This window comes from Stegostoma tigrinum, chromosome 1 (genome assembly GCF_030684315.1).
Source record: "Stegostoma tigrinum isolate sSteTig4 chromosome 1, sSteTig4.hap1, whole genome shotgun sequence".
NCBI lineage: Eukaryota > Metazoa > Chordata > Chondrichthyes > Orectolobiformes > Stegostomatidae > Stegostoma > Stegostoma tigrinum.
In genome coordinates this window covers 16,845,311-16,869,586 of record NC_081354.1, presented here as the reverse complement: position 1 = coordinate 16,869,586, position 24,276 = coordinate 16,845,311, and the positions used below count along the sequence as shown (strand labels likewise).

Sequence of the window (24,276 nt, the reverse complement as noted above, 5' to 3'; positions counted from 1 at the left end):
AATACATAGTTTTGAGTGTCATGTATTAGTGTGGACTGAGGATTCACCAACTAACAGGAAACACAGTCAGGATAAGTGGGTTATTTACAGGTTGGCAAGCTGTGACTAATGGAGCACCACAGGAATCAGTTCTTCAGCCACAACAATATATGATCTGTGTTAATAAATCCAACGTAAGGACCAACTGCATTGCAGCCAAAATTGCCAATGATACAAAGATAAGTAGAAAGCAGGTTCTGAGGAGGACACAAGACATCTGCAAAGCAATATACATAAATAAGTGGGAAAACTTTGGCAGATGTATTGAGAGAAATTATGAGCTTGTCTTCTTTGGTGGGAAGAATAGATAAGATGAATATTATTTAACTAGAGAAAGATTGCACAATACAGTAGTACAGAGGGACTGGGTTTTTATACATGAATCACAAAAGGTTAGCATGCAGGTACGGCAAGTAATTAATAAGACAAATTGAAATTTGGCCTTTATTGTAAAGGGGATGGAGTATAAAAGTAGGGAACCCTTGCTACAGCTGTTGCAGAACATTGGTGAGACTGGACTTGGAGTACTGTGTACTCATTATTTAAGCATGGACATTCTAACATTTGGAGCAGTTCAGAAAAGATTCACTAGGCCGATTCTTGGGATGACGGGATTGTCTTAGGAAATGTTTAGTTTGTTGAACCTATACTAATTGGAGTTCAGAACACTAGTAGGTGACCTTTTTTAAGGTTGTATGGTTCTGACAGTTTAGACACTGCAAGGTGTTTCCTGATGTAGGGAATCTGGAACTTCAGGCCCAGTTTTAAAAATAAGGGCTGTCCCATTTAACACAAGGAGGAGGTGTTTTATCTCTGACGGTCATTAAACTTTGGAATTGTCCTTCACGGAGAGCAATGAAGACTACATGATTGAGTTTATTCATGACTGAGTTAGGCATATTTCTGATCTACAAGAGTGCCGAGGGTTTTGGGTGCAAGATAGGCAGAAAACTGAGTTAAGGCAATATTCTCATTGGCCACGATCCTATCAAATGTTGGAGCAAGCTCAATGGACCAAATGGCCCAGGCCCACTCATTATATTTAATAAGCTTATTGAAGAAAATGTGTAATTTGATGTGTATTTCTAGGAGTGTTCTTCCAGCATCTTAGTGAACACTGGTCACTCAACAAACCCCACAAAAATATTTCACTTGATCATTGATCCCATTGCTGTTTGTTGAACATTGTGTAAAATGGCTGCTATATTTGGGTTGATGGCATGCAGTTGTACTTCTAAAATAACTAATTAGCTGTGGAGCATCCCGAGAATGCAAAAATTAATTCTTTTAATTAATTAATTAATTCTTTTCATGCAAACTGATGCCCTTGTTTTCTTGATTATTAGCCAATAATTGTGTTTAAATGTTTAGGACAGAAGCCCTTTAATGTGGATGTTTCCATCACATGGAAAACAGGTTTCACCTGCAATTCCAGAAAAAATAGACTTTTGATTACTCTAGACTAAACAAAAGGTGTGATTGTGTATTGCTGCGTTGACCATTATTGTGGATTGTGACTTTCCAGTAGAAAGTACATTTTTTTTTCTTAACAGGTGGATGATAATGTAACACGCCATCTGGACAGTGTATTAAAAAGAAATGACTGGGATTTATTAATTTTGCATTACCTTGGATTAGATCATATTGGCCATCTGGCTGGACCAGATAGTCATCTGGTTGGACCAAAACTCAGTGAAATGGATAATGTTATTCAGAAGATTCACACAGAACTACTATCCAAGGTTTGTAGAGCAATAGCAAAATTTTCGCTCATGCCATAATGGCTAGTGTAATGTTGATCGTTATAAAGTTATATAGCAGAGAAACAGACCCTTCGTTCCAACTAGTCCATGCCAAACATAATCCCACACTAAACTAGTGCTACCTGCCTTGTCCTGGCCCATACCCTTCCAAACCTTTCCTATTTATGTACTTGTCCAAATGTCTTTTACATGTTATAATTGTGCTCACATCCACCACTTCCTCTGGATGTTCATTCCACAGGCAAACAACCCTCTGTGTAAAATATTTGCCTTACGTATGTCCTCTCACCTTAAAAATTTGCACTCTACTCTTGAAATCTCCCATCCTCTTTACTCAGAGAGTAGTAAGGACATGGAATGCCCTGCCTGCAACAGTAGTAGACTCGCCAAGTTTAAGGGCATTTAAATGGTCATTGGATAAACATATGGATGATAATGGATTAGTGTAGGTTAGATGGGCTTCAGTTTGGTGTCACAGGTCAGCGCAACATTGAGGGCCAAAGGGCCTGTGCTGCGCTGCAGTGTTCTATGTTCTATCCTAGGGAAAAGACACCTTATCTACCCCATTTGTGGTTTTATAAACTTCTATAAGATCACCTCTCAACCTCAAATGCTCCACTGAAAAAGATCCCAGCCTTTCCTTATAACACAAACCTCCCATACCCAGCAACACCCTGGTAAGCATCTTTGGCCGCAGCTTAGTAATATCCTTCCTGTAATTGGGTGACGAGAAATGGAATTCAGAAGTGAGAATGTGATCCTTCAGTTGCGTAGAATTTTAGTCAGAGCTGAACTGGAGTACTGTGTTAATTTTGGGTACAAAAAAGATGTGAGGCTGGATGAACACAGCAGGCCCAGCAGCATCTCAGGAGCACAAAAGCTGACGTTTTGGGCCTAGATCCTTCATCAGAGAGGGGGATGGAGAGATGGAACTGGAATAAATAGGGAGAGAGGGGGAGGCGGACCGAAGATGGAGAGAAAAGAAGATAGGTGGGGAGGGGATAGGTCAGTCCAGGGAAGATGGACAGGTCAAGGAGGTGGGATGAGATTAGTAGGTAGGAGATGGAGGTGCGGCATGGGGTGGGAGGAGGGGATGGGTGAGAGGAAGAACAGGTTAGGGAGGCCGAGACGGGCTGGACTGGTTTTGGGATGCAGTGGGTGGAGGGGAAGAGCTGGGCTGGTTGTGTGGTGCAGTGGCGGGGGCGGGGGGGTAGGGGGGGGGGTGCGCGGGGAGACGAACTGGGCTGGTTGTGGGATGCGGTGGGGGAAGGGGAGATATTGAAACTGGTGAAGTCCACATTGATACCATTAGGCTGCAGGGTTCCCAAGCAGAATATGAGTTGCTATTCCCGCAACCTTCGGGTGGCATCATTGTGGCACTGCAGGAGGCCCATGATGGACATGTCATCTAAAGAATGGGAGGGGGAGTGGAAATGGTTTGCGACTGGGAGGTGCAGTTGTTTATTGCGAACCGAGCGGAGGTGTTCTGCAAAGCAGTCCCCAAGCCTCCGCTTGGTTTCCCCAATGTAGAGGAAGCCGCACCGGGTACAGTGGATGCAGTACACCACATTGGCGGATGTGCAGGTGAACCTCTGCTTAATATGAAAAGTCATCTTGGGGCCTGGGAAGAGGGTGAGGGAGGAGGTGTGGGGGCAAGTGTAGCATTTCCTGCGGTTGCAGGGGAAGGTGCCGGGTGTGGTGGGGTTGGAGGGCAGTGTGGAGCGAACAAGGGAGTCACGGAGAGAGTGGTCTCTCCGGAAAGCAGACAAGGGTGGGGATGGAAAAATGTCTTGGGTGGTGGGGTCAGATTGTAGATGGTGGAAGTGTCGGAGGATGATGCGTTGTATCCGGAGGTTGGTGGGGTGGTGTGTGAGAACGAGGGGGATCCTCTTTGGGCGGTTGTGGCGGGGGCAGGGTGTGAGGCATGTGTGGCGGGAAATGCGGGAGACGTGGTCAAGGGTGTTCTCGACCACTGCGGGGGGAATGTTGCGGTCCTTGAAGAACTTGGACATCTGGGATGTGCGGGAGTGGAATGTCTCATCGTGGGAGCAGATGCGGTGGAACTGGAGGAATTTCCCCTCCACCCACTGCATCCCAAAACCAGTCCAGCCTGTCTCTGCCTCCCTAACCTGTTCTTCCTCTCACCCATCCCTTCCTCCCACCCCAAGCCGCACCTCCATCTCCTACCTACTAACCTCATCCCACCTCCTTGACCTGTCCGTCTTCTCTGGACTGACCTATTCCCTCCCTACCTCCCCACCTATACTCTCCTCTCCACCTATCTTCTTTTCTCTCCATCTTCGGTCCACCTCCCCCTCTCTCCCTATTTATTCCAGAACCCTCACCCCATCCACCTCTCTGATGAAGGGTCTAGGCCCGAAACGTCAGCTTTTGTGCTTCTGAGATGCTGCTTGGCCTGCTGTGTTCATCCAGCCTCACATTTTATTATCTTGGATGCTCCAGCATCTGCAGTTCCCAGTATCACCAAAAAAGATGTGCTAATTCTGTAGGCTAAACCATGCAGTTTCACCATGAAGTTACCAAGACTTTGACGAGTTATGATATGAAGATTCTTCATTCATGTTCAGTCCTCCTTACTTACTGTTTCATCATTTTCCTTCTAGCTGTTATCCTTTTCCTCCCACCCTGCAGTTCTCTTCACTAAGTCTGTTCTGTAAAGGACTTCTCTAGTTTTTGATGTGAGCCTGTGGTAAGGAATACTGCATTAATGAAAATTAAAGAGTATATTTCTACTTGGAAACCTTAGGAATATTGCATGATTTTACATTTTAAAAATACATATTTGAAATGTGTTGCAAATTACACCCAGTGTTTTGGTATAAAGTTGTGTGTTTTTCTTTTGAATGGGGATTTGTAGCAAGGTGAAGTGACTCTGCCTAGTTTACTGATGTTGTGCGGAGATCATGGAATGTCAGACACAGGTAGTCATGGAGGATCTTCGAGTCACGAAGTGAACACTCCACTGGTTCTTCTCAGCCCTGCTTTCAGAAAGAAAGGTAAGGATCAGAAAGAAGCTTTGAATAAACATTGTAACAATTTGATTTTACTATCTGATGTGTTTGATTATTTTAAATCTTTGGCTGCTAAGCCATTTGAAGATTTCTCATTAAATTTAGAATTCCAATTTATTTTGATTGAATCATCCCAAGTATGTTCAAACAATGACTGTTGCTTGGCTTTGCCGAACTTCTAAATGAAATTAAAAGTTTATTTTTTAAACTAGAGAGGTCAAAAGTAATTATAATTAATTTTCAATGTGGACTTCTCCGTCACCAATCCTTTCTATTTAACTGCTGACTGATTTTGAAAACATTTCACTGAATAAAGATGTGATTTGTCCACTATTACATCCAGCCAGTGGTTAACACTGCTGCCTCACAGCACCAAGGGACCGGGGTTTGATTCCACCCTCGGGCAACTGTCTGCGTGGAGTTTGCTCGTTCTCCTAGTGTCTGTGTGAGTTTCTGCCAGGCGTTCTGGTTTGTTCCCACAGCCCAAATATGTGCAAGTTAGATAGATTGGTCATGCTAAATTACCCAAAGTGTTCAGGTGCATTAGAAGTATCTCCGTGTTCTTCATCACTACTCTGATTGATGCTGATATTGCTGAATTGCGGCGTGTTTTGTATTAAAAGCACACACCTTTTGGACTATCTAAATTCATGCTACTTAGACCGTTTAAGTTTATGTAGTTCGAGAGGAAATGTTCATCCTACCATTGCGGACTGCATTTGAACCCTGTAGCAAAAGCATACTGCAAAAACATACTATCAACATCTTCTTCCCTGTTTCTGTTCCATTGATTGCCTTTGCAATGATCTCTCATTTAATTTATTCTTGAAAGTTAGTACAGTAATTATCTTAGAAAATGTAAAGAGAGGGGAGGCAATGGCCTAGTGGTATTATCAGTGGTTAATCCAGAGACCCAGGTAATGTTCTGCAGACCTGGGGTCAAATCCAACCACGGCAGCTGGTGGAATGTGAATTCAATAAATATCTGGAATTGAGAGTCGGATTGTAACCATGAATCCATTGATGGTTGTCGGAAGAACCCATCTGGTTCACTAATGTCCTGTGGGGAAGGAAACTGCCATCCTTACCTCGGTCTGGCCTACATGTGACTTCAGACCCACAGCAATGTGGATGACTCGTACCTGCCCTCTGGGCAATTAGGACTCGGCAATAAATGCTGACCTAGCCAGTGATGTCCTCATTGCGTGAATGAATATTGCCAATGTCACCTATACACATGGAACAGCCAGTTTCATCTGTTCTGTGGTCTGGAGTTGTATATAATTTAGATCACATATAGGATGATAAGATAAACAATTCTTTTTGAAACTGTGTTTGCTTTTTATTAGTTTACTAACTTGGAGTGGGAGGTTGAACCCACACACTTTGGATTCAGAAGAGAGTGCAGCCAAACTCTGGTATGCAGTGTTTGTCGCACTGCACTGTTTAAATGTGGAAGGACAGGAAGCTTGAAGAACGTTGTACGTAGGAAGGCAGTAAAGCATCCATTTGCAACACTGCTTGCACTGTATTCAAGCTATATTCAGTTAGCTAAACTTAACCACATTATTAGTGGTACTGTACTACAATGTTGATTTTGAGCCCCTTATCGTTTTGGGAACTGACTGACAAGTTCAGTCATGAGACTACTTTTAACAAGATGAAACTGAAACATGTTTACTAAGTTTTCAGGTAAGCTACAGCAATGAACTGGGGTAGTGATTTACAGTATAACAGGGACTATATACTTCCTGCATTATGACTGGATGGCGACTGCATGATGACTTTTCTTTTTACATCTTTTGGTCCGCAAGCTCCTTTCTGTTTCTGGCTGTCCCTTTCTCTCTCTCTCTGCCTCTCTCTAGTCTACATATCCTTCTGCTGTCGTAATTATGCCCTTCATATTTATTACTGCATCGATGCTTTATGTCCATGCTTTCTAATCTCACAGAGGGACTCCTCTACATTTCATTCTTGCATCAGTTTCCCACCAGACAGCATTCAAGATTTTAGCTTTTGGTTAGTGTATGCAGCAAAACTTGTCATGACCTCCCAAAATCCCTCTGTCTTGATAACATTTTCTATAGTGTGTCCTACTTCTGGATTTTCCCACTTGATCATAAAAGTTGTTACTAAAATTATATTTTAATTTCTATTAATAAAGTTAGATTTTAACAATTAGTATTCTGGTTGATAGTTTATAATCTTACAGGGGAAAGAAAAGTGTCAAAAACTTAAAAGTCTGCAAGGACCCACATTTGGAATTGTCATTGCCCTGCTCAGTGTCATGGAGTGAGTGATTTATAGGAAGTATTCCCCATTTTGTATATCATTCACTGTCCATAAAGACTATGGAAAATTCCTGCTTCCAGGGTGTCTCTGGCACTTTATAATAAACCAAGGTTATCATTGAGAACTATGTTCCAGTGTGTAGGTACAGGTTGTTCTTCAATAATCGATAATTACATTTTTGTGTGACCTCGCATTATAGAAAATCATGTTATATGGAAATCGCTATACCTTTGCAGCAGAAAGTTTGCGTAATCCATACAGCATCCATATTCATTGATCGTGTTACAGCCAATTTGCATTAATGAAATATGTGTTACAGCAGAACTACTTGTAGAAGGCAAACCTATTATGGAATGACTTGGAATATTGTTAAAGAGGACCATGTGTCATAACATTAAAAGTAAAACAAAGAAGTGCAGGTGCTGGAGATCTAAAACAAAAACAGAATTTGCTGGCAAAAATCAACAGGTCTGTGGGTGTTAATGTTTCGAGTCTGGTGGTGACAAGTTTCTGTTTTTGTTTCATAACATTAACTTACTTATAAAATACTGCTGTTGACACTTTCTTCCATATCTGTAACATTTGAAAAAGCTTTGACTGAGAACTCATACAACATTCACCTCTTTTCTGAAGAAAATGGCACTGATTACTAATTCATTGTAAATGAAAATTCTTGTGTTTGTGCAGGCCAGAATATTATGCATTTAATGTGGAATTCTGCTATAACATTGTCCTAATTGGGAAGTAAATTATTTGTAGATAATACATTTTGTCCAATGTTAAATTTTCAGACATTAGATAAAATAATTATTCAATTTTATTTTTCTAACTTCCAGATTCATTCACTGCTTCTGAATATGTCGAGCAAACAGATCTCACCTCCACTTTGGCATTAGGATTTGGTTTGCCTATTCCAAGGAACAGTTTGGGGCATCTCATTTTAAGTGTCCTTGAGGAAAAGTCTTTAAGGGAACAGCTTAGATATTTGCATCTTAATGGATACCAACTTAGTAAGCTAGTTCAAGAGAGTATTCCTACATATGAAAAAGGTAAGGTGCACCACACTGAATTTTAAATAAGACACTGAGAAAGGTTTCATTGCCAAATTCTAAAGGTGTGAAGCAGTTCTTGAGGTTTGTTTAAAAACTACTAGAGATGTTGAGTATTTTGTCATAAGGATTTGCCAGCTCACTTTACTGTCATGTGCTTCCGTATTGTCAGACTAAAATATTGAACTTTTAAAAGAGAATAATCCTGAAACATGCTCATTTTTGTCCTTGTCATTTTTGAAAAAAAAAGTGGGCTCTTTAAACATTTACAGTGTGATTTCTAAGATTTCTAAATAACAGCGTGTCAACCTTTGGCACACAATGTACCTTAAAGCTTTCTCATTCCGAGTTTATTTGAATTGAATTGCTCACAAAACCCTGTTGTTATCTACTATCAGTGGGGGAATATCAGATCAGTTTATAAAGTTATTCATCTTTCCAGTAATTGTGTTTGTGACCCATCCCAGCTAACTGACTAAGTGCCCTTTGGCCATCACACCCAATGACCTATGTTAGCTTCTTTCCCACTAGGAACTTAATTTAAAAATTTCCAACCTCTGTTGCCTGAACAGATTCCTAATCTCTGTAACTGCAATAGCTGTACAACTCTTCAACAGCTTTACATTTCTTCAATTCTGGCCTTTTGTATTTCCAACTTTATAGGCAGCCATGCACTCAGTTGTCTAGGCTGTAGGTTCTGCAGTTCATTGACTACATTTCTTGCTGCCTCTCCACCTCATTCTTAATGCTTCTTAAAACTTAGCTTTTTGACAAAGCTTTCAGTTCCTGCCTTCGTATGTGGATGTGTAAGATTTTGTCTGATAATGCTCCTGTGAAGGGTCTTGGGGTGTTTTACTGTGTTAAAGTCACCCCATAAAGATATAAATTTTCAAAAAAATTCAGTGATAAGCCACAGGGTCTTGACTTAATTCATCCCAGGCTTGTGAAATAACTAGAAAAGTAACAGAGGCTCTGAGTACCATTTTCAAATTCTTTAAATGTATAAACTAGGTTGTGACAATGGAAAATTATTCGAGAAGGGGCAAAGCATAAACTAAAAGGAAAAATATAACTTACATTTATATAGTGCCTTTCATGACCACAGGGCTTCTCAAAGCTTTTCACTGCCAATTAAGTTATTTATGATGTGCAGTCACTGCTGTAAAGTAGGAAATGCAACAGCTGATTTACACACCGCAAATTCCCACAAACTACAAAGTAGTAATAGCCATATAATTTTTCTTTTGATTTTGTGGAATAAATATTGGCCAGAACACTGGTGCTAATTCCCCTGATCTTATTTGAAAATAGTGCTGTCAAATCCTTTGTGCCCACCTGATGTGAGAAGGTGGGGTCTTGCTTTAGCACTCTATCCAAAAGACAGCATCAAAATCAGTGCAGTTCTGTCAGTATAAAGTACTCAGCATCAAATTCCGTGACTTTGTACTTTTTGTCTTGGAATGGGATGTGAATCTGGAACAAGTGGCTCAGAGATAAGAGTGCTACCAATTAATTGTAAATTGTATAATAATAGACCAGTCAGCTGTGGATAGACTTTTGAAATCCATAATTTGAGGTCAGTTAGTATTTAAAAGTGGCTGCTTATGGTAGCTTAAAACTAACTTGTATTTAGCAAATTAAGAATTCTTGTTTGAATGTTGGATAGATGGATGGAATGCAGTAGATTTTCAAATGTGTTTTATGAGGTGTCCCAAAGGAAACGTATTAGAAAACTTTAGATTTATGGAATAAGAAGAAATCAAACTAGATTGTCATTTGATTAATGGACAGCAATAAAGATTTCTTTGTATCCTGAGCTTGGAGCTGTGCCTGCTTTAAAATAAAGATACATCACCTCCCTATAACTACTTCTAGGCTTTCTAGCCGTAAAATGTTTCATTTTCCTTATTAGATCAGAATGCTTTGGCCACAACTGATTAAAACAGGACACTGAGATCGTTGAATACTTTCATTGTGATCATTTTCCTCAAGCTAACTAAGTTGCTTTTTGCAGATCCTGGATACAAACTATTTGGAATAGCACAAAAATCTCATGGTTCTTGGATAAAGCTTTACCTCGAAGGTAACACTTCGGAGACTCTTGCAAACCTAGGAAAGAAGGTGCTGAGGCAGTATTTGGATGCCTTGAAGTTAATGAGTTCTTCACTTTCCAAAATTGTGGCACAGTATGATATGTATTCCATGATTGTGGGAACAATTATTGTGGTGGAGGTAGGAACTTTTGCGCAATGTTGATTTATTTTTTCTTCCCTTTTCTGTATATGGTTAATTACAATGTTATACTGCATAGAGAGAGAACAGTAGCAAATCAGTCGGATTGCAGTGTATGAAGTTTATAGGACCTCTGTGTGCACATGTTCTCTGCTTACATGCACCACTCGCCATTTTGGTAAAAGACAATTTGTAAGCATCCAAGATACAGCCCTGAACGAAACATTAGAGCTGTAGATTTATTCAGAATGGTCTGTTTATGGACCCTTCTGTAATATTTGATTGCAAACGACTGGAGTACACATGTGAGGCATTGAAGAAGTACTTAGATAATTTATTACTTTGATGTCATTGATGGAAAAGTTCAGACTACACCTTGGTGAAGAGTGGGTTAAGTGGAGATTCCTTGTAGTTATTAGAATTATGATGGTAGTTGAAATTATGACAAGTTGTAGAATAGATGTGGAGAAACTGTTTCTACAGACAGTAGGTGGGTAATTAAAGGGCACTGGTTGATTTTATTTTTATGCAATAAGCTGTAACAATCTGGAATACATCACTTGAAAGAACGGAGGCAGCAGATTCAATTGCATGTTGATGGCATGGTGGGTCATTGCTCAGCACTACTGTGTCACAGCACCAGGGACCCAGATTCAATTCTAGCCTCAAGCAGAGTCATTGTGGAGTTTGCATGTTGTCCCTGTGTCTGCATGGTCTTCCTCTGGGTGCTCCAGTTTCCTCCCACTGTTCTAAGTTTGTGCAGATTAGGTGTATTGGTCATGCTAAATTGCTCATTGTGTCCATGGATGTGTAAATTAAATGGATTAGTTATGGGAAATGTAGGATTATAGGGATACGGTAAGGGGCTGCATCTGAGAGGGATGTTGTTTGGAAGGTCAGTGTGGACCCAATGGACCAAATGGCCTGCTTCTACACTGTTAAGATTCTATATAAAAAATCTTGCAGAAAGAAATCAGATAGATGTTTGAAAAGGAAAATTCTTGCAAGACTTTGAGGAAAAAACTAAATAGAGGCATTAATCGGACCTTGTTTGAACCTAGCCATCTGGTTTCGGCAGGTTTGGCTGACTCTGGGGACTCTGTACTTTGATTCTGTCCTTTCCTGCTGTCCACAGAGTGAAAGTGGTTTCTGAGTAATGAGCAGGAACAGGAGTCCATGAAGATACACCATTCCTTATCAGCTGTGGGCACTGAGGCTAACTGCTGTGCTCCCAGTCCCAGTGAGATCAGATATCTCAAAGACCACGGATTGGATATGGGACCTTCTTGTTTTGAATAAAAACAGAATGAACTGTGGATGCTGTAAATCAGGAACAAAAACAGAATTTGCCAGAAAAGCTCAGCAGGTCTGGCAGCTTCTGAAAAAAAAATCAGAGTTAACATTTTGGATCTGGTGACATTCTTGGTCAGGATGGTTCTGCTAAGATGGCTCACCTAATTCCTAATCATTTACTAAAAGGACAATAAAACTAAATGGGTCTTGTGCTGCACAAGATTTTTCTAATTGTGCTTACCATATGGAATGAACTGTTAGAAGTGGTAGATGCAGGTATAGTTACATTTAGAAGACATTTGGACAGGTACTTGAAAAGGAAAGATTTGGAGGGATGTTGGCCAAATGCAGGCAAGTGGGACTAGTTTAGTTTGGGAAACTTCTATGGCATGGATTGAAGGGTGTGTTTCTGTGCTGTATAACTCTATGATTCTATAACTGATACAAAAAGCATTTCTGTGCCGTAACCTTCAAAGGTTTCTCATAATGACTAGTGGCTATTTGAAATTTTCAGTATACCTTAATGCATTTGAATGCCAATCTCCACATCTGAGAAAATATTCATCCAATAAGTGGTTTATTTCAACTGTAGCAGAGCCCAGCCATGAACGCAAAACAAAGGCAAGAACCTTTAGCAGCTTCAGTAGCAAAGTTACCTCCTCTTGAAGATCCCATCATCATTAATGTCAATGCCAAGCCAGTCATGTTCACTGAACATGATACGGTGAAATAATTCTGTGTACAGAAGATGACAAAGATTGTAGCAGCACCAAGAGGAGAGAATGGCCTGGTGCTATTATTGATAGGCTGTTAATCCAGAGGCCAGATAATGTTTTTGGAACTCAGGTTGAAATCCTGCCATGGCAGATGGTGGACTTTGCATTCAATGAAAATAAATTGGAATTAAGAGTCAAATGATGACCATTATTAATTGTCAGAAAAACCATCTAGCCACTAATGTCCTTTTTGTTAAGAAACTGCTGTTCTCTACAGCAATGCGGTATCCTCTTTTAACTGCCCTCTGGGAAATTAGGAATATGCAGTAAATGTTGGCCTAGTCAGTGATGCCCACATCCTGTGAATGATTTTTCTTTTGAAACTAGCACCTGGATGGCATCCAAGTTTGAGCTAACAAGTGGCTTTTGTATCAGATATGTGTCAGGCAGTGTTTCCCTCACCCATAATGAACCAATTCACTTACCCGTGAACTTCATTGTCATAACCTTACCTCAGTCTCCCTCCCTTAATGTACTTGGGATCATCGTTGATGAGCAACTTAAGAGAACCAATATTGATTGCCAGCTCGAGGCAAAGACTGAGATTTGTGCTTCATTTCATGAGGCTTCAGTGAACTTCTCATAGAACACACACTTGGATTTGTGTAGTTAGAAACTCAATACTATGCAAAATAGTCTACTGATTGGTGTCCAGTGCACTTTGCCTACAGGATTCATAGCAGCAACTTTGAGCTTCTGCTTATTATGTGTCTCAATCCTATGACCCAACCACCAAGGACAAAAACAGCAAGGCCATGAACATGCCACTGTCTCTAAATGCACTTTGTATTAGTATTGCTGTTTGTTCATTTATTGTAGCTGTGTCGAAATCCTGAGTTCTCCAACTTAACACCCTCTCAGGTCTGGGCAACCAGAGATGACTGTTTCCTTCACATTTTACATCAAATATTTTATTAAATTGTGAACTCTTATTGAGCAGTTTGGTTCAGATTAATTATGCACACCTGAACTCACATTTGCAGTTGTGCACTTCTACTGCTGTATGGAGTTTTACAAGCTCCAAAACGGCAGGTGTCCATACCATTATCAACCGCACGATGAATGTATTAATTTAAAATTTTGACTTACTGTGGGAAATCCATTTGTATCTGACATGTTTGTTTATATTTTTAGGTGATTTTCCTTCTGATAGTGAGTACTCCAGATGCACTGGGCAGCACTGCTGAATTTGAAGTACCGCTGTCAGCAACATTCTACTCCCTCCTGTTCTATCTGCTGTGTCTGATGTTTACAGCTATTCATATTATTGTTTGTACATCAACAAAGACATCCTGCTATTTTTGTGACGTATCCTGGCTGCTAGCTGCAACAGCGATTGTACTGATATCTGCCCTGCAATGTGTGCTCACTTCAACTCTATGGAAGCATTTTACAAATGGGAAGCCTCAACACAAGGTGATTCACTGTCATTGAAATGTGTGAAAATTAAGAAAAATACCAGCAGTTCTGTTCACTCAAATTGTCGAGGTTTTGACTTTATGCAAAGACATTCACTGTACATTTGTAGGTTTGTGTGTTTTTATGGCTTGGAATTCTTCACATTATTTGTGCCAGGAACTACTCTTCTAAATTTTGCAAAGGCGATTGCTGCAAATGTTTAGATTTTGGTGAGTGTACGTTTTTGTTGGACTTCACAAAATGACTAGGGACAGAGGAAGTGACTCATGGCTCATGAATGGACTTATTTGTCCAGCTTGTATCCATTTAATTTTACCTCATCTCTGCAGGTCCTCCAGATCTTCCAACCTCACCGGGGTAAGATATGAACTTGTGCAGATGATGTCAAAATGGGAGGTCTAGTTAATTATTTTAAAAACTCAAAGAAAGTGAGAAAAGGATATTGATGAAATGAGAGAATAGGTTTAAAAGCAGCTAGTGGAGCTGTTGTGAAAATGTTCGAAAAATAAACATTGATAATTTTACTGTGACTGAGAATAAGCTCTAGAATATGCACAACCAGAAGAATTTGGAGATTCAAGTTAAGGGTATTAAAGGCATTATCTTCAGTTGAAAAGACCATAAAAATATATTTTGGATTTTGTTACAAGTTAAAATGATGAAATTGTCTGAAATTTTAAGCTCTTAGTTAGAGGGTTGTTAGACAACATTATACAAAGTGTAATGTGTCTTTAAAGAGGGTACATCACATATTTGCTCGAATTTTACCTAGTATGAGGAAATACAAAATTCAAAGAAAAGTTTAAGAATTTAAATCTTCTGTTACGTGGCACAGTAATAGGGAAACATGGTAACAGTGCATTTTGTAAATGGCATAGTGCTATAACAGGGTATGAGGCAGCAGACTGTCACATATGGTTCGGTCCTAACACTTTTGTGTCTAATTTAGGAGGTTGTAGGTTCAAGACCAACCCTAGTGACTTGAGTACAAAATTTAGACTGTTACAAGGACAGACTGCTGCAGCATCAGTGGTGTCATCTTCAGATAAAACATTAAACTAGGTCTACAATGTCATGCAGATGTTAATGTTGAAGAACAGGGGCATTTTCCCTTCTGTTCTGATCTATATTTATCGCCAAATCAGTGTCATTAAAATAATTTTTTTGTAGCTCCCAACATTCAGGCAGCGACTACAATTCAAAACCCCCTCAGAGCACTTTGCAGGCAATGGGATATTCTGAGGTTGTTAACATGTGTAGATATGTAACTTATTTATTCAAGCTGTTTCTTGATTGAGATCTGGAAGAAGGGGCCATCGGCACAAGAATGAAGGAAATTAAAATAAAGAAAGAGGGAAGTTGTTGAGGTTGTGGAATTAATTCTTGGATCAGTGCTTGAAGCAGCAATGACATCTGCATTCAAGTTTAGATTTTGTTGGCGGTTAAAGGAAATGAGGCTGAAAGGAAAGGGGAACAAGATTGGTAAATATAATCGTCATTATTTGCTTACGTAAACACTAAAATGCTGGTTGGGCCGTATTGGAAGTTTTGCTTTGTTTCCTGGGTTGTTAGCGCCTCTTCTGGTGCTGCACGGGTAGTGTTTTTGGATTTATTACATTTGCAATGTATAGCAAGTGTGGCTCCGAGGTGCAGAAGTCATATAACATTCCATTCCACTGCAGATTCTTGAGTTAGTAGCATAAATGTTGCGGATGAATAATAGGATACTTATTGTTGTGAATAGCAATGTTGTAGATCAGTACTTAATATATTCACCTAACCCCTGGATTAGAGATTTCCACCTGAGGTTATTTGCTGTTCCTGTTGTAATTTTTATTTTTGGTGACATTAAAGCGTGTTTGAATTTGCATATTTTTTCTACTGATTGCTGCCATTCTAAATTAACGCAAAATTTATAATGTAATAGAATTCAATATAAAATCGGGGATGATTGTTGAACAAATCCATTAAAACAGTTTACCGTTATCTAATTTATTAACTTGTATTGTGTTTTCTTTCCCTCACAGACTTGTGCAGTAGCCAATTCGAGCTGGTCTGAATTAGATTTGCTTTTGTTACTTGGGACTTTTGGACATACCCTGAGCCTTGGATCGAGCAGTTTTATAGAAGAAGAACATCAAACATGGTACTTTCTCATCAACACACTTTTGTTGGTGCTGTTTCAAGATGTCTGCAGAAAATATTTTGCACCCAGTGACCTCCAAGGCAAATCAAAACAAAACAAAAATCCAGAAGACATTGATGGCAATGAACAGCAAACTACCATCTGTGGCTTACTCGAAACTTCAGATTGTGACCAGAAAGATGATAAATCCAAAGCTTATACGTGTTCAGGTGAAAGCTATGAAAAGTGGCTGGCCTTGCTGAGCCCCTGGGTTATCCTTGTGTTTTGTCGGGTACTCCGCTCCCTCAACCAGACTGGGATCAAATGGGCTCACGAACCAGACTTTGGCCACTGGCTGACAAGGTATATATAGATGCAGTCTTGTACTTTTATCCCTACAAAACATTGAAATTGTCAGTGGACAGTAGTACTGTCGCTTCTAACTCTCAAGGTTCAGGTCCCATTCCATGCGTGAGTACAAAACTCAAAGTTGACATTCTAGGACTGAGGGAACATTGCACTGTCAAATCTGCTGCATTTCAGATGACAGGTTAAATTGAAACCCCATCTTGGGCGGCACGGTTGCTCAGTGGTTAGCACTGCAGCCTCACAGCACGAGGGACCCGGGTTCGATTCCAGCCTCAGGCGACTGTCTGTGTGGAGTTTGCACATTCTCCCCGTGTCTGCGTGGGTTTCCTCCAGGTGCTCCGGTTTCCTCCCACAGTCCAAAGATGTGCAGGCTAGGTGGATCGGTCATGCTAAATTGCGCGTAGTGTTCAGGGGTGTGTGGGTTATAGGGGGAATGGGTCTGGATGGGATGATTCAAGGGGCGGTGTGGACTTGTTGGGCCGAAGGGTCTGTTTCCACACTGTAGGGAATCTAATCTAATCTAATCATCAGCCTCACTGGGTAAATATAACAGATTCTATGGCACCAATGACAAAAGGCCGGGGGACATTATTACTCCTTAACATCACAAAAACAGTTTAAGTTGTTGTTATCACATTGCTGTTTGTGGGTGTTTTCTGTGCAGATATTGACTGCCATGTTTCATCCTTTACAATAATGGCTACACATCAAAAACAGAAAAAAATGCTTTGAGACACCACATGGTCATAGCAAGCTTAATGTCAATGCAAGTCTTTTTTCCATTTTTTTATGATCAACCTTTTGCTAAATAATTTTGCTGCAAATTAGTTATTTTATGTCTGAGCACAACAACCAGTAATCACTATAAATGCTGCAATTAAGCGTGTGTGTGTGGCTGTTCAGTGCTTAACAGTATTTTAAACAATTCATTAATCACAAAATCATACAGAAATTGCAACACAAAAACAGGCTGAAGCAACCCTTTCCTTCTGTTGAACACCAGCCTGCCCTTGTCCACATTGTTTTATTCTCCGTCAACTGTGTATCTAACTGTTCCCAAATATGATTATGGTTCTGCATCAATCACTAACTCTTGAAACTTGCAAGTTCATAACCATATCTCTCAACCCTATGTGTGAATATAAAAGCTGACTGCTATCTATTCTTAAATCTCTGGCATTTAACCTTATATGTGTGTCCTTTTTCTAGACTCTGTATCACTGTAACTGTCACCTGCAGCAACTTCAACACCATTTATTATAATTATTGTTGACTATTATTTCTTGCAACTTGTATTTTATATTTTGCTATTCTACATTCCATCTGCTATCAATCTGTGTGCTTCTTGGAGTACTGTGAGCAGATCTGGGTACCATATCTTAGAAAGGATGTATTGGCTTTGGAGGGAGCATAACGTAAATTTACAAAACTGCTACCTGGACTTCAGGGGTTAAATTATGAGGAGCGATTACACAAATTAGGCTTGTTTTCTCTAGAATTTAGGTTAAGGGGCGATCTGATCGAAGTCTTCAAGATATTAACAGGAAAAGACAGGGTGGATGAAGATAAACTATTTCCACAGGTTGTGTATTTGGCAGCTATAGGTGTAATCTGCAAATTAGGGCCAAACTATTCAGGAGAGGTGTTAAGAAGCAGTACTACACACAAAGGGTGGTCAATGTTTGGAACTCTAATCCACGGACAGCGGATATAGGATCACTCGTCAATTTTGAATTTGTGATTAGTACTTTTTTTCTTCAGCAAAGATATTCAGGGATATGGGTCAGAGACAGGTATGTGGAGTTAGGTCACAGATCAGCCATGATCTCATTAAAGGTGGAACAGATAGAGGGGCTGAATGGCCTTCTTTGTTCCTATCTTTTATTCTGTTCTTTATTTTGTAACCGTCATTCTGTCAATTTTAACTTGTTTCATCTAATACAACATCTCCTTCTAGTTTAGTATCAGACTTGACTGGTTTAAGTTGGATTTTTAACTTCAAATTATTTGTAAATTAAAAACTGAAATAGCTGCAACATTGACGCCTGAACTCCATATACTCCTCTAACCATTACATTCTATCACCCCCATTCCAAAATTATTGTTCCAACAAGTACTGATTGTTTTCTCCACCTTGCAACCAGCTTCCTATTGGATTAAACAAATTATGTGTAGACCCATAGGTTTAATCCTAGCTATATATATTCTTAAATCTAGAACTTTGCTTAATGCTTGTGAAAGGCTTGAGAATAATATGTTGTAAAGCTTCTACAGTCTGTTTAGGTTGCCCCTTCCTCAAAAAATGGTTGGTCAGGCAGGTTCTTTAGTTTCTAATTCCTGTTCCCTCCTATTTTACTAAAGTTGGTGGAATATATTTAGATTATTTATAATACAATTTTTACGGCATCAAAGAATCCCCTACAATGCAGAAAGAGGCCACTTGGCCCATCAAGTCTCTAAAGAGCATCCCATCCTGACACAGACCCTCATCCCCATATTTCCATGGCTAATCCACCGAGCCTGCACACCCCTGGACACTATGGGGCAATTTAGCCTGGCCACTTCACCCAGCCTGCACATCTTTGGATGGTGGGCGGAAATTGGAGCACCTGGCAGAAACCTGTGCAGACACCGGGAGGACGTGTGAACAGTCACTAAAGGCTGGAATCGAACCTGGTGCTGTCAGGCAGCGTTGCTAATGACTGAGCTACCATGCTGCCTTTCTGGTAATTTCAGAAAGCATAAAAATGTTTTAAAGACTCTTTCTGAACACTGAATTTAAAACGTATATTACATAGTGATTTATCTTGACAAGGTTTTTTTTTAATCAATCATGAATTAGACCCCAACTTTCAAGGTTAGAAGAAAGAAAAGGTTTCACAAATAAAATGTCCAATAACTAAAATCTGAAGAAATGAGACTCCATATTTTAGTTAATTTTCAGTGCAAGAAAGGATGGCGAACAGTAATTAAGACTAATTATAGCCTTACAAATTTGCTTATATTGGAATGGACAAGCTCTAACTCTTTCTACAGCATCAGTGGTGTAAGTACTGCAATTTCATACTCTTATTGCTGAGATACCTTTAGAGCAAAGCTTTTTGGGAAGCAAGACAGCTCAGCAACTTCCTGATTTCTACACTTAATTCTGTATATACAATTAAAGAAGTTGCTATCTGGTTTATTTTCGAATAACAGTGAGCACTGATCGTCCTGTTGCTATTCTTACTGTAGAATCTAAATCATATCATATAAAATTACAGTAGTTCCAAAATATGAATTGAGGGTGTGGTAGACAGTGGTGGTGAAGAAGGGTCACTGGACTCTCTGCTTTCTCTCCACAGATGCTGCGAGACCAGCACAGTTTTTCTAGCAATTTCTGTTTTGCTTTCAATTTATTTTAATGACTTGGTTCAACAGATATTGTTTATATATTTTTGCTTTGCAGCTCCAGTCATAGAGCCGAACTCTCCATAGTGGCAGCAGGTTCACTCTTATTGATCTTTATTTTGGTTCAGAGGACATGTTCCACTGTTTCGAAAGCAGCACTGGCACTGGGGTTGGTGGGAATTTACTGCTATCGTGCAGCAATTGGAAATGTAACATTCCCATGGAATCCAGATAAACATATTTCAAAGTAAGTTCTTTGATAATGTGTTTAAGCAATTGTCACATTTGTTAAGGTTAATGTCACAATTTAAGCATTAAATTTAAAGAACTAAATTCATAATTTTAGATATATAGATTGAATAGTTATCCATGGATCATCATCCAGGTGGAACAGGACTGTTATGGTTGGAGACAGTAATTGAATCTGGGTCAGGGTGGAGCACAGTTAATGAGCTGAATAGCCTTTTCTTACAGTTCGAAATTACAGTTTGAAGTAAAGTTGTTGCTTTGTCAGAAACTGCAGCAGCATTTGAGTAGCTATCAGAACAGACTGACAGTATCTTAGTTTATCCTGTTTTGAAGGGCAGCATTTTCAACAGTGCAGCGCTCCCTATATAGCATCACTTGTGATATGGGATTGTAAAAGGCATATGCACTTTATTAGGAGCAGTGCCAAAACACTATTAACAGTTGTGTTTCTGGTGCAAATCTGTATGGCTGCTATTTACAGAGATTGCAAACTTCTTGGAACTCAAAGCAGTCTGGTTTTAGGTAGTGAGGTATTTAAATAAAGCAAAATCTGGCTTAGTGAACATGTCATTGAAGACTAGGATTCTTCCAAATCTGCTCCCACATAACTCTGCAAACCAAGACCCTAATGAGTAAGTGGCTGCTGCTAAGAGAGGCAGTCAAAAAAGTTTAGGTACTGCACCCAGTAATCTCTAGGGTTTTAGTTGGTTAAATTCATTTGATACTTGTTTTACGAAAGGTTTTAGCTTTGTCAATCTGTACTTCAGTTTCGGATTTGTGTAAATAAAGCAAAAGAGGTTATACTTCGTACTGGTCCGTTGACAGTCTACTTGCATTAGTTTCTTGCATGGTTTCACAGTAGGGAAAATTTGTAAACTTGGTGATGGTTTTTCACTACTTTGTACCTCAAGCTGACCAAAAGCATTAGGTCTCCCTGGATGTGAGTTTGCTCGCTGATGTGGAAGGTTAGTTTTCAAACATTTCATCACCATTCTAGGCAACATCATCAGTGAGCCTCCGATGAAGCGCTGGTGTTATGTCCCGCTTTTTATTTATCTGGTTTGGTTTCCTTGGGTTGGTGATGCCATTTCCTGTTCTCTTTCTCAGGGGACGGTAGATTGGCTCCAAATCAATGTGTTTGTTGATGGAGTTCCAGTTGGAATGCCATGCTTCTAGGAATTCTTGTGCATGTCTCTGTTTGGCTTGTCCTCGGATGGATGTGTTGTCCCAATCAAAGTGGTGTCCTTCCTCATCTGTATGTAAGGATACGAGTGATAGTGGGCCATGTTGTTCTGTGGCTAGTTGATGTTCATGTATCCTGGTGGCTAGCTTTCTGCCTGTTTGTCCAATGTAGTGTTTGTCACAGTTCTTGCAAGGTATTTTGTAGATGACGTTCATTTTGCTTGTTGTCTGTGTAGGGTCTTTTAAGTTCATTAGCTGCTGTTTTAGTGTGTGGGTGGGTTTGTGGGCTACCCTGATGCCAAGAGGTCCAAATAGTCTGGCAGTCATTTTGGAAATGTCTTTGATGTAGGGGAGAGTGGTTATCAACAAACACATTGATTTGGAGCCAATCTATCATCCTCTGAGAAAAAGAACAGGAAATGACATCACCAACCCAAGGAAATCTAAACAGATAAATAGAAAGCGGGACATAACACCAGCGCTTCATCGGAGGCTCACTGATGATGTTACCTAGAATGGTGATGAAACGTCTGAAAACTAACCTTCCAGGTCAGCGAGCAAACTCACATCCAGAACCTCAACCTGAGTTACAAATCTTCTCAAAACTTGCTAGGATTAGGTCACTGTTGGCAAACAATGAATCATTGGAGATTTCCTTCATTTTCATTCTTCTGACTTAACTAGCTAGTGTGAAGGATGTGGGGTATGTGTTGAGAAGGGCAACAGTGTATTGTAACTGCTGTTATCAGAGTGTCCAATCACTCAGGAAACTTGGTTTCCAAGGTCATACTTCCTACAAACCTGTGTTGCAAACATTGTATTGCTATTGCCCCTGCTGTCTGATACGAGGTGTTTAAAATTATGAAAAGCATACAATTAATAGAGAGAAGTAATGAGGTTGGAAGCAGTTGGCAAAAGAACCAGAGTCAACTGGTGGAAAACTACAGTGGTTAGGATTGGAATGCATTGTTTTTTTAGGGTGGTGAAAAGAGGAAAGGTTGTCGGGATATGTGGAAAGAATGGCAGACTGGATCTAACAAGAGTGCTCTTCAGAGTTTGAGTTAGTGCAAACTCAAAGTCATAGCCAGTTACAGCACTGAGAAAGCCATTCAACCCACTGGTGAGCTGTCCTGTTCATACTGTACTTATTACAAGTACATTTTTTTTGTTTTTGTTAGGGGAATTATTGAAGCTCGTTTTGTTTATGTGTTCATCCTGGGCATCCTTTTTACGGGAGTGAAGGACCTGTTGAAATCTGCATTCGTGTTCCCTGACACAACAACAAACAGTAGAGGACTCTGGGAAATGTACAACGGACTTGTGCTCTTGACTGCATTGCTTCTTCGCCCCCACAACTTGCCAGTTTTGTTGTTTATTCTTGTGGTTCAATTCATTTTGACCAAATTTATATGGAGAGTATTGGATTATGATGCAGCACAAATTACCATAATATATTACTGGTTTGGCCAGGCCTCTTTTTACTTTCAGGTACATTTTTATTCTCTCTTGGTTTTTATTAGCATAGGTAATTCTAAGATTTAGTTTTCTATAAAAGGATGATGGTTTCGTGTTTTTAAGCTGTTTGACTTAATAAGATACCAATTATTTACTACCAACCTGAATTTTCCAGTTACTAACACACTTATAACTGTGACCAATCACAAAGATTTCATCTGAAAAATGCAAAACTAATTTCACTAACGCGTTTTTTCAAAATTTTGATTGCCCCTTTCACTGAGTTGTCCTGATTTGACAAAAGATGCCTTCCTACCCATGCCCCTTAATCTTATGTACCTCTTTTAGATCCCCTTTCAACATTCACTGCTCCAAGGAAAACAACACCAGTTATTCAATATCTCCCTACAGCTCAGATGCCCCAGCCCAGACAGTATTCTGGTAAATCTCTGCACCCTGTCTCATGCAGTCACATCGTTCTGATAATATGGTGACCAGAGCTGCATGCAATACTCCAGTGGTGTCCCAATCACTATTTTATAGCATGATCTTCCCTGTTCTTGTATTCCATGACTCAACAAATAAAGGCACATATCGCAAATGTCTTAGCCCTCTCATCTGTCTGTCGCGCTGCCTTCAGACATCTGTGGAAATGTACACCTAGGTCCCCCGATCTTCAAGTAAAGATCAATTTTTATTTGCTTGGGAAAATATGTTAAATAGTTAATTAATAATTGCAGAACTGTCTTCAGTGAGATGGAGTAATGGGTGGAATCAGTTTTAGACTTGCTGTATTGTAAATTTAAGACATTTTCCCTCATGTTTCAAACCTCAAATTTCATCTGCAACCAACAGGACAGTATCCTTTAAGTGTGAAGATGTAATTCTCCAAACTGCTTCTATTGACTTGTCCATTTAACATTGATATAATGGATGCACAAAAGTTTTAGAATCAGTTTCAGATAAGATAAACTTTCACAAAGCCTCTTACAATTATACAATTGAATAGATTCCAAAGTGGAAGAATGTGCGTCCTTTTGGTTGCCAAAACGCTAGGAGAATCTTGGAATCATTATACCTGTACCAGGAATGAAGGCTGTAGATGCATTGTTACAGGAAATGATCAAACAGCCTGAGTAATAATGCAAAGCCTATAGCAAATTTTGTGTTACAACTACTGAACTGAGCAATAGAGTGTCACCTGTTAATTTCCCTAATTTTGCACAACAGTACTTTAACTTTTTCCAAAAGTAATTTAAATGTAAGTTTTCCATGATCTGGAGAGTTAGTTTTGCATTCCTAAGATTTGATTCATTCTGTGAAAGCTCTGTGGCCTTCACTTACCTATACCAGTGGTGCACTGCAAGACATAATATGAGCTGTCTGTATACTTGTAGCTACTTAAAGGTTAAATATAAGGTCGTCAGATTTTGAGTTTCAAAAGGTTATATAAAAAAAGCTGCCTGTTATTGTGAAAAATTGTCACCATGTTACAGGTGCTACTCATTTCTTATCATTTAACCACAAAAAGAGATTCCTATATACAAGAGATAGTCGGAACTGCAGATGCTGGAGAATCTGAGATAACAAGGTGTAGAGCTGGATGAACAC

General features: G+C 39.7%; 1 protein-coding gene across 3 annotated transcripts in view; it reads left to right on the top strand.

The window, feature by feature from the left end:
• The window catches only part of pigg (phosphatidylinositol glycan anchor biosynthesis class G), a 98,330-nt gene that overhangs the window by 69,616 nt on the left and 4,438 nt on the right, over window positions 1-24,276 (top strand). For all 3 annotated transcript variants that reach the window (XM_048538526.2, XM_048538533.2, XM_059655061.1), the window contains 8 exons: window positions 1,593-1,781; window positions 4,681-4,819; window positions 7,963-8,175; window positions 10,190-10,407; window positions 13,611-13,892; window positions 15,923-16,383; window positions 19,838-20,026; window positions 22,389-22,698. In XM_048538526.2, coding sequence (XP_048394483.1) covers window positions 1,593-1,781; window positions 4,681-4,819; window positions 7,963-8,175; window positions 10,190-10,407; window positions 13,611-13,892; window positions 15,923-16,383; window positions 19,838-20,026; window positions 22,389-22,698 — 2,001 coding nt within the window. The remainder of the gene's footprint in view (window positions 1-1,592; window positions 1,782-4,680; window positions 4,820-7,962; window positions 8,176-10,189; window positions 10,408-13,610; window positions 13,893-15,922; window positions 16,384-19,837; window positions 20,027-22,388; window positions 22,699-24,276) is intronic.